Source organism: Gekko japonicus, unplaced genomic scaffold (assembly GCF_001447785.1).
Source record: "Gekko japonicus isolate JY-2015 unplaced genomic scaffold, Gekko_japonicus_V1.1 scaffold1318, whole genome shotgun sequence".
NCBI classification, from domain to species: Eukaryota; Metazoa; Chordata; class Lepidosauria; order Squamata; family Gekkonidae; genus Gekko; species Gekko japonicus.
Genome location: NW_015159751.1, coordinates 481,593 through 493,178, shown reverse-complemented (window position 1 = coordinate 493,178; position 11,586 = coordinate 481,593). Strand labels below are relative to the sequence as shown.

Here is an 11,586-nt window from a genome sequence, read left to right as displayed (position 1 = left end):
ATGACAATGGTTCCACCATTGTCTGCCCTTTTAATTATAATATTTAAGTTGTTAGACATCTTTATGGCCTTCCTTTCAGCATGGTTGAGATTCTGCTGTTCGTAATGTTGTTTGTTGATCACATCAGTTTGAACCCTACTGTGAAAGCATTCTGTATAGAGATCCAGTGTGGCATTACAACCATCAGGAGGGGTCCATGTGGAGTCTCTTTTTTTGTAGTGTTGTTTTGATGGCATGTGGTGGTAAGTATCTTGTACATTGGTGGGTTGGAGAGATGGTAACCATTCTCCAGTAGATTGTGTGATGGTAATGTTGTGAAGATGCTGCCTGTTCTTTCTTGTTCTGTTTTTGGGTACGTTGAGAATACTCCTTTAGGCGTAGATGGCAGGAAAAAGTCTTCCAGGTCCCTGCAGAACTAAATCATCTGTGTTCATTTGGTGGGCAGCATGAAAGTCCACATGAAAGAACTGATTCCTCTGCTGGGTTGAGTCTGTGCTGTGACAATATTGTTGGAGGGTTTCTTGTTGTTAAGATTAGCAGCCTGCAGGTTAGTGAGTTTTTTAAATTGCTTCAGCAACCCCAGTTGAGAGCAGTAGATGGCTTGTCTTTTCTTGTGGAAATATGCCAAGCAGGTTGATTCCTTGTACAAATGTCCTGTTCAGAGAGTTTCCCCTTTATCAGCTTCTGTTTGTAGTACAGGCCACCGATCAGATGTTTGAGTGATTCCTGTAAGCTGGACTCCTGGAAACACATATTAGAGAACATATGCCATGGATATTTATGAAATATACAATTCACAAAGAAGCAAATTGCATGTATTTACACGTGTTACATTTTAGTAGCTATCTAACTATCAGAAGCATTTGCACATGTGTTTCCCTGACCGGAAACAACAACATGTTGTTCCCCCTCCCATCTGCCTGCGTTCCCCAAGGTTATTTCTTTCTGGATGAAAAGTCTAATAGGGCTCTGATATTACACAGCCCACGCACTGCTACTGTGGATATGTGGACACGGCCCTGTTGAAAAAGCTGCCCCGTGGCAATCATCTGTTTGACAGAGAAAGAGGAGCAGGAGGGATTCCTTACTCATCCAAAACAGCCAATGGGTAGGAGTTCAACTTTGTTTTTAACAGCTAAACATAACCAAGACAAATGTTGTATCCAGAAAGAAAACTGTAAACTGTATTTGCACATGTATGGTTTGCCATCCTTGTGGCTAAAACGTTTTATAAAACTCTTTCAGATTTATAGATCAAGAAGATACAGTGGTAAATGTCAAGCTGTATTCAGGGCTCTAGTCGGGGGGGAGCTCTCAGGTACGGAGCTCCGGAAGAGAACCTCTAGGGGGCGGGGCGGTCACGTGGTGAAGCCCCGCCCCCTTCTTTACCCCGCCCTCTGCTTCGATCCTCATTCCGTTTGGGAATGAGGATGAAGCAGGAGGGTAAGTAGCCGGGCCTTCTGACACACTTCCGGTGATGTCAGGGGGTGTGGCCTTCTGTCACTTCCGGTGATGTCAGGGGGCGTGGCATATGCAAATAAGTTATGCTAATGAGTTATGCTAATGAGCTCCGGCAGCTCTTTTTCTACAACAAGACCCCTGGCTGTATTAGTCCCAAAGCCTGACCAGGTCCTGCGGCATAATCGTTTTAGGTTGCTTTCATCAAGGCTGTTTTGACAGTATCCGTCCCTGTCTTGTGTGATCATTACAAATTCACATGGACATTACAATATGGATCAAATGTCCATTATGTGTAATGGCTACCAGCTTCTACCTAAAGGTTGTGTCACACTGTAATGTTTACTGTAGCTAAACTAATCCATACTATGGCTAGCTAGATATATATAGACTTCATATTATTTTCTGGAGTATATAGGGTATGAGTAGAGTTAAAACTGCATGCCATATTTTCATATAATGTTCTTGGAAACCTAATTTCAGAAGTGTGCTCATTGAAGAAGCAACATCTCTCTAGAAAAATCTAGTCCTTCCTAGTACAAGTAACTAATGAATAGCTATAAGGTATACTAGCAGGCAGGCAAACATTAGATTTTCCTGAATTTCTTACTTTACAATGGGATTCTCTCAGATGTCTAACCACCCAGATATAGATCAACATAGCCTAGGCTACAGGGATCCTGTCCTTGAGGAGCTACCCAGATCTCCCATGGAGTATCCGATTTTGTATGACGGCATATGGAAAAAATAGTCATCATGGGTGGAAGTCAGGTTTTTTTAAATTTGTTGCCACTGTGTTCCAGTTGAAATATTTTACTCTTTCTTGTATGAATGAAAAACTGCTGTTCCCTTTCACATGAGAAAGAAAAGGCATACACTGGGGAGTGGTGAGCCTTCTCTTCATCCCTTTTGATCACATTCATTGAAAATCAAGCAAGTTCTTATATGTATAGCCCTTCCATTATCCCATTTCTTGGTCATGCTGGGGCATGATGGAATGTTAGGAGAGTAAAATGGAATGTTGGAAACAATTTCCCCCATGTAGATAGCTTTTTAAAAATATCTATTTTGTGTTTTTGTTTTTACAGCTTGCAGGTCAGGATTCTATAAAGCATTTGCTGGGAATATAAAATGCTCCAAGTGCCCTCCACATAGTCAGACTTTCATAGAAGCAACATCTGTGTGTCAGTGTGAAAAAGGTTACTTTCGGGCTGAGAAGGATCCACCAACTATGGCATGTACCCGTAAGTTTGATCCATACTGGTGTTTGAAATTCTTCCCTGGCTGCTCTCGTTATTTCAGCAGATAAAAAATAGCACCTATTTTATATTCCACTCACAAAACTAAAGCATGAGAGCATGTTTTTATTAATCAAGGATGCAAATCAGGTTTTTGCTTATTCCCAGTGCTCCTTTATAAAAGTAAAAAAATGTTCCTTAATCTGAAGTGGCTTTAAAATAGTCCTGGATAAAGCATTAATAAAACCTCAGTTGTTCATTCAAGAACCATGAATTTCAAATTTGGGGGCCAATAAATATAATGTGTATATAAAAATAACCTTGTATGAAACATACATTGATATAATAACAAACAAAACATTTCTGACAAATAAATACTACATCACTGTGCTATCTTCACGCTTATTAGCATCCAAAATAACATCCTGACATATATAAAAATTAATATATCCCAAAGAGGACAGTTGACAATCATACTCAGGTATGTTTGAAACCTCTAGCATTTGTATCAATTACATTTTTCTTAGACTTCAAAATGGGGCATTAATCATTAAATGACTAGTTAAAAAAAAATTAAGTTATTCCAATTCCATCAGCTATCCCTAAAGGCAGTCCCACCTGGCAAGTAATACAATCCAACAGTTTAAAATGGCATTTGAAATTTCTTCTACAGAACCCAATACAAGGGTCAATATACTTTGGCCAACATTCAAGCTGTTATAGAACCAAAACGACAAGTACCGAAACACAAATTACAGAACTAAAATGACAAGAATTTTAATACTTAACATAAGAAGATGCCTGGAAGTCTGGATCAAAAACTCCTTTTGGTAGGCTGTGGCTAGAAAACATGTACCTTCCCCCTTGTTCCCTCAAGTCATCTCCCCATGTAGGGAGATATCTCCTGTCTTAGGTAGCATTTTCTAGTATAGTGGAGTAATGGAGGAGTTACACCTGTCTATGACCCAGATACCTATTTGGACCTAGAATAGTAAATGGATTGGTACATTGACTCTAGAAGACATGGCTTGGGTTGAAATAATCCCACAACTTCATACATTTGCTGATTTGAAGTGAGTGCTGTATTACATATTCCCTTCTCCAAAGTTGGTGTCAACAAGTGGATTCCTTGTCTGGTGCCTTGCTTGGGAGACCCCATCCTTTCTCCGAGTCATAAGCAGCCATACTTACTGCTTTTTTTTGCTAATCAGAGAACCAGCTGTCCTTTGGACTTTTGTTTCATGAAAACCAAACATAGCATACCAATTTTAAAGATATTTCATCTTGAGGCACAGAATAGAGTATCCTGCTCAGAGAAAAATATTAGATATCCCGTGGGTACTCAAAAGTGCCTGGGTGAGCTCAGTGTTACTCTCTGGGATATTGGCAATGCATGTTTTTCCATAAAACATGTTAAACAAGGAATTATATACCTATTGCTGAACTGTGCAACTATATTCTGCCTTACTGGATATTTTCTTGGTACAAAGTGGGGAGGGGAATCATAAGGAATTGCGGAGGAAGGGAAATCTCATTTCCCCCCTTCCCTGTAGCTGATCCACTCATCCCACACGCACCCCACCACCACCACCAGCAACAGCAGCAGCAGCAGCAGGTCTAACTTCATTCTTCCCCAGTAGCTGGCTTGCTTCTCTTCCCCACTAGCTGCAGCTCGCATTCTGTCTACTTGCCTTGTTCTTCAACCAGCTGATTCCCCTTCTCCCGTTCCTTCTCCTGGCCTGGCCACTAGTGCCAGCTTCATTATTAGACCCTTATTACACAAAACTGGCATGGTTACAACATTCTCCATCTGTAGTCAAAATATATTAATAATTTACAGTCATTAGTGCACTTGCTTTCCTAAATAAAATATATGGCACAAGGAAATTCCTGAGTATATTACACAGAGATGTCTGCAAAAAAAAGGGTTATGGTTGCCAGTCCCACCCCACCCCCATTTTGGCATATAATCTATGCATAATTTATAAGTGATAACAAAGCAATCAGGCCACATTCATAAAAATCCCAATGACACCTAATTTAGCAGAATCCAAGGATTAGAATTAATTGTCTCTCTTTATTCCAAGTTCTAAATCTTAGTAAATGATTCACTGCATGTCATTACAGCTTAATATTTGCATGAAATCACAGTTTAGATGGCATAATTTAATGGCAATTAAAAACCTATTTAATTGTCATGCAAATTGGCATGAGAGCCCTTGAGTATGAACGGTGTCTATTTCTTCAGTATCTGCAGGCAGACATAAACTTTCAAGCACTCCTACCTCAATTGATAGCAATTTTCCTATTCATAGCAATATCAACACATAATAAATCATATCTTTGTTATGAATGAAATCCCAAATCCTGTGTGCATTGCTTTTCTACATAAAATTATTAGTAATCATAAAATATACCAAAAGGAAAAAATAATTATTGCATAGCTGTTCTCTCTCATCAGATATAATCTGTATAGAACTAAACATATATATTTTTTTAAAGATAGCATAAAGCTGCCCCCTGTAATGCTTGGAAACTAAAGATTGGTTTTGACAATACATTTTTTATCCAGACAAGTAGCCCAATTCTATCTGCAGTCATTGTTGCTCTAATTAGGGTAAGGGGCACTATGTGCATGAGCCAAGCTTCTGCACACATATTCCTAGCTGGGCAGAGAAATAGGGGCATTACTATTAATGTGCTAGGCTCCCCCCCCCTTAATCTAACAGCTGGAGCTGTGTGCAAAATTTCCTTTTTAAAAAGTTAAAATACTGGAATTGCATTGTTTAGGAGGTAGAGAGAAGGACTGCTACCTGCTCTTTGCCAAAGGGCTAACTGCAAGGAGGGGACTGTGTGTATATAACCCAGCTACTTAGTACATGTTCAGATTGTAGGGCTGCCAAGTGGGGGCGGGTAAACCCCCGCTTCGGAGGCCCGATTTCCGCCGCCGGGGAATTGTGCCCCGGGGGGAACTCCGCCCCCGAAGCGCAGTGTGGCTGCGTCACCAGAGGTGCCGCAACCACGTCAATCACGTTGTGGGCATGGCCCTGATCATCGGAGGGAAAACTCTATGGTTTTCCCTCCGACGATCGGGGCCACGCCTTCAACGTGATCGATGTTGTGCATCACTTCCAGTGACGTGCTGGTGGCGCACGCACGCATATCAAAGAACGGTTCCCGGAGCCCGGTGAGGCTCCCCCGCAGGTAAGAAAATTTGACTTGGCAACCCTATCAGATTGGGATCAAAGTGTCAATTATTCACCCATTAGTTAACAATAAATTCTCTGCTCATAATGGCACAGATGAAAATTGTACCATGAAACTTGGCCTTTGGATGAATAAATGTTATACTCCTGCAGGTAGTTGTATGAGGGGTTTAAAATAATCATCTACATTCCAGTAAGTAAGATAATCTCAGATGTTCATCACCAGTTTCATTAAATATAGTTCTGATTATCAATGGATAAACATACCCTGCTGGCCCAAACTGCCTTCTGTGAGTGTCCCTATCAAACACTTTGTAGTTTTCTTACCCTTCTTAAGGTTGCCAGCTCTGGGTAGGAAAATACCTGGGTATTTTAGGGGTGAAGCCTGGGAAGGCAGGGTCTGGAAAGGGCAGGAGTTGACCCTATTTGAAATTAAATGAGGGTTTTTTGTTTTTGTTTTTAGTTGGGAGGGCACAGTTGTATTTCCAACCACCCCACCTCCAGTCACACTTAGTTAGCATCACTAATGCAAATGCTTTGTGGGTTCTGATGATGGTAATCAGCACTAATGTATGCCATAGTGTTTCACTGAAGTCCTCAATTTATTCATGATAGCTCCTCTGTGCTATGAACTGGTCTTTTAGTTTATCAGTATCAAATGTCTTGCTTTGTCTGGTATACATGTCCTCAAAGTGCCATCCTGAATCTACCTGAATTGCTTACCTTGAAAAATGACTTTATTCCATTCTGATTCTCTCCTGACTTCCTGTGAGCCTTTTTGCACATTTTAGGGAGACAGCAAGAGAAGTAGCATGAACAAGTTAGCTTCCTCTTGCCATACTTCTTGCCAAAAAGAAGGCAGGGTTTTTTTCTTTTGTATCTCACAATATCTGAATTGTATATTTAGTACATTGAAAATGTCTCCATCACTTAAAAAAAAAATGTCTCCATCACTGAACAGTAATGTCTGTATTTGTTTTTTTAAAAACCTGCATACTAGCTGTAGTAAGAACTGTTTCCCCCCCCTCCCCCAGGACCACCTTCTGCTCCAAGGAATGTTATTTTTAACATAAATGAAACAGCGCTGTTGTTGGAATGGAGCCCACCAAGTGACACAGGAGGAAGAAAAGACCTTACCTACAGTGTTATTTGTAAAAAATGTGGGTCTGATGCCAGCCAGTGTGAAATTTGTGGAGGAGGGATCCGTTTCGTTCCAAGACACACTGGTTTAATTAACTCCTCAGTGACTGTGCTTGATTTTGTGTCCCATGTGAACTACACTTTTGAAATAGAAGCCATGAATGGAGTCTCGGAATTAAGTTTTTCACCTAAACAGTTTACAGCTATCACAGTTACCACAGATCAAGATGGTAAGTTGATGCTTTTTGTTATCTATAGCCTATTTGTCATCTGTATCTTCTTATTCTGTATTTATATTGAAGAATGTAAATACCAGTTTTTTTGCATTAACTCACAGAATGGTGCACACAGTAGGCTATTCAGCGGTACTACTTTGCTAAGAAAGAAATAGCCTTACAGCAACTGACAAAGTTTCCAGAAATAATAATTAATGGGCTATCAAAGTGAAAAGATCTTTCATTCACTGGAAATAATACAATATTGATACATGCTTAATTATTTTTCAGTCTACCTAAAGTTTTGTACTTCATTTCCATTTTACCAAAATTTTACTATTCTATCCCCAAGGATTGCTACATCCATTTCCGTTGTACATGTGCAAGAGCACTGCTCAATGATTTTTTTCCCAAAAGCATGCAGCTGTCAACCCACTTATGGCAGTGATAACACCTCGATTGGCTAGTGACATCAAACTCACAGGGAAACTTCACCTGGGCAGACTCCCCATTCCAGCCAGACACTGGAAGCAAGGCAGGCATCCCCCTTACATTCACAGCCTCTTCCAGTCTCAAAAGGCAAGTTCTGAATGACAGAAAGACAGTAATCCTCAGAGTTCCAACAGGGGCTCCCCATAGTAACTCTATGACAGTTTGACAGGCCCCCTAGCCATACCGCACAAGCAAGGGAAGCATTCCCACAACTGGAACACACAGGTCCAGAGCACACCCATCAGATGAGTGGCCCTTAACACTTTGTATTGCATAAACCATGTTTTGTAATACTGGGAGCAATCCTGAGAACACTGCTGTTGTGCAGCTTCCATTCATTCCAGTGAGATTCTCCACACAGGACCCACTGAATGGAAGAAGAAGAAGAGGAAGAGGAAGAGGAGATTGGATTTATACCCCACCCTTCACTTGGAGTCTCAGAGCGACTTACAAACTCCTTTCCCTTCCCCTCCCCACAACAGACACCCTGTGAGGTGGGTGGGGCTGAGAGAACTCTGACACAAACTGCTCTTTCAGGAACAGCTGTGCCAGAGCTTGTGACTGACCCAAGGTCACATCAGCAGGTGCAAGTGGAGGAGTGGGGAATCAAACCCAGTTCTCCCAGATTAGAGTCCACACACTTAACCACTACACCAAACTGGCTCTCCAGTTTGAATGGAAGTAGTGTTAAAACTTGATGTTGATTTTTTTGTGTCCTTGTCAGTTATAAAATAATGGAAATAATTCAGTTGCTTCTATTTCTTTGGAAATAATAATGTTAATATGTAGCTATATAAATACTAGATTTTTTTTTCTCAGGGGAAATCAGAGTTTTCCATTTTAAGTGATTAGTGATGCAAACTGTCTTGCATAATAAAGAAAGCCTGTGTACAGTTTCTTGCCCAACCAAGTGTTTATTTATTTTTATTTATTTAACTTTCGATTTCTAGACCGCTCAACCCCCGAAGGGCTCTGAGCGGTTTACACAGTACAATTTTAATTACACTACCTCACTAGGGCCACACATTGAGGGGAAATGACTACCTATCAGGCACCAGTGGCAGGATCTTGGTTGTTGTTTCTGCGGAAGTTCTTAGTCCCGGGTGACTATGGATTGTTCATACACTGAAATAATGCACAGGGACTATTTCAAGTATGTTCCTAAGTAACAGATGCGCCTCTAGAGGTGCTGCCGTATTGGATGTTAAGATATTAGGTTTAGCTCCTCTATAATCTCTCCAAGTTAAGGGTGGATTAACTTTCTGGGGTCCCTCAGAAAAGGCCTCCCACATTTATACCCTCCCACCCCTCCTGAGTGTGAACACCTCTGTGTGCTTATGAGGGTGAAAGTGGGTGCAACAGGTGCTCGTCATGGAAGGAAGAAGTTCTCCACCCCCTGCATACCACAGGCCCCTGTCCCTGGGCACCAAACTCCTCCTGCCAGGCCACTGGAGCCCAGTCCTAGGAGGGCTTCAACAGGGGTCTCAAATCCTCCTTCCCCTGATCTATTCCTGGGGCTCTCCACAAAGGCAAAAGAATTGTTAGCACTGCCCAGAGACACCAGCAGTTGCTAACACTCTTTGGAACGGAAGACTCTGCTTCAGAGGGTGGGGGGAAGCATTGTCCCCCTTCCACATCCCAACTTCTTGTTGCTACTCCCACCTCAAGTACACCCCTCCATGGCCCCTCCCAGCCCAGTGCCAGAAAGCATCTGTGCCTCCTTGAGGGGCACAAACCCCCAAGACTTGTCCTCCCCTGTCTTCCACAGGCACCTGCACCAAATACAATAAAAATAAACCACATTTTTCATTACATCTGAGTTGACCAATTCTCTCTCAGCTAAATGCTCACCTGCAACCTCCCTGCCAAGGCTCTGACCTGTGGGAGAACAGCCAGCTCCAGTGCGGAGGTTGGCGCCTAGTCCAGCCCTCAAATCAGGGGGATGACTTGCCCCAGGCTGGCTGTATGGGTTCACAGTACTTTGGTGGTGTCCTGGATGGGCTTAAGAACATGCACAATTTTGGAGAGGGTCAGCCAGTCATTGGAGCTCCTCTTCCCCATGTAGGATGGTCATGGTGGAGCCAACATCCTGCACTGCACTCTTCTGCTCCACCAAACGCACAATCATGATGTAGGTGGAACTTCTTATCCCCCTTCCCCTGCCTCTCACACAGTAGATGGGCAGACTTGATGCTGCACAAGAAGTGGACAGCCAGGTGTCTGTGACCATGTAGCCAAAAGATGGTCCCTCACCATTCAGTCCCATAAAGTACTTTCTGCATGGAAGGAGTCTTGCTTCTCTGTGTCAAAATCCAAACTGTGTATGGTGTAGGAATTGTTTGAGGGACCATCTTTCCCAGACACCTTTGAGGTGATGGCAAAGCGGAACTGACCCTGGATGTGTGATGTCAGGCAGGATGACTATGAGTAGGGACTACGCTAACACCCCTTGACCCACACCGGGCAATTAGATATTTACTCCTGGCATTGGCCAGGTGTTACTATTTTGCTTTACCATGTTAGTTCTGCCAACACATTTGTCATTCCTTCCTCTGCTTTATGTCTGTTACTTTTTGGATTTATGTATACATTTATTTGGGGATGATTTGTGGGGGGGTAGCTTTAGTGTTGGAATGAATACAATTTCTGCCAGTGTATGTTCCTCTTTTAGAGAAAACAAAAAACACTTTTGCCCTCAAAGTACCCTCTGTGATGACAAGACAGACTAAACAGGCATTGGATTTTAACTCTCTCACTGCAAAATGGACACGGTTGTTGAGCTACTTCATCTGCTTCGGGGTTTAGGTACAGATAGAGTGTTCTTATCTAATGTATGTGGAAAGGAGACAGATTTGGAGTAAGAAACTGAGCACTGTCAAAGAACAATGCTTTGAAGCTGCAGATGCCACCTAATTGTGAAATAATTGTTTTCAAGTTCTGTGCAAGTGAAATGAATTGTAATGGAAGCATGTTGCTAAACACATATAGAACTGCAGCATTTGTTGCTATGAAGTGCCAATAAAGGTAGAATCCCTACTCTTGGATCTTCTTGTAAGGGTTGGACAAATGATACGTTGGTCTAATAAGTTTGCCCATCAGGATGCAGTGGTTCCTTCTCAGAAGTGTGACTTTGTTTCAGGAGACACATGAGTGAGGGTAAATTTGTTGTAAAGTTGTAAAATAGTCGTAAAGTATGAGGTGCCACTGTAAGGCCTTATTAAAATATATGATAATATATTCGCCGAAGGATGAACCTTGAACTACATATGGAGGTACATCTTAGTTTTTGTCTTGGTTCTTCAAAAATACCGAGTAATTTTTACATGTATAGCCATGTAGAATTGTGATTTTTCTGGTCAGTCTGTAATCAGAAAATTTTGAGATTTTTGTCTGCATTACTATTGCCCCAGCTCAATGAGCCAGATTTTTATGTAAAAGAAGACTTCAGCTCATGTAGACCTTAATGCACCTCTGAATTTGCATCCCCAACTGTCTGGTTGCCCTTTTAACACATATGGAAATGTGTTTTATTACCTCGAGCCACCAGTTGTTATGTGCAATTAGTTGCTCACAAATAGATTAGAGTAATCATAAGTAAATCAGAGAACAAGTTTTTAAGTCCCATGACCTTCAATGGGATTTACAATGAAATTCTAAGCAGAATCCAAAGTACCCTCAAGCAGGGTGTAACTTTGTTAAAATTGCACTGTTGAACAGCAGTATTCAAAAATGGACTCCAAAACATTGTATTTCTTTAGCCCTATGCCATGGATTGAGTGATAATCTTTCAATTTTCTTTTCAACATAACCCTTTAAAATTTTTTGCAAGACTAGGTC

The 11,586-nt window shown here is 41.6% G+C and overlaps 1 protein-coding gene across 1 annotated transcript in view; it reads left to right on the top strand.

The window, feature by feature from the left end:
- The first annotated feature begins 2,689 nt into the window (after positions 1 to 2,689).
- Positions 2,690 to 11,586, top strand: part of EPHA6 (EPH receptor A6) — a 352,339-nt gene continuing 343,442 nt past the window's right edge. The window contains exons 1-2 of the mRNA XM_015405688.1: positions 2,690 to 2,702; positions 6,937 to 7,272. Coding sequence (XP_015261174.1) covers positions 2,690 to 2,702; positions 6,937 to 7,272 — 349 coding nt within the window. The remainder of the gene's footprint in view (positions 2,703 to 6,936; positions 7,273 to 11,586) is intronic.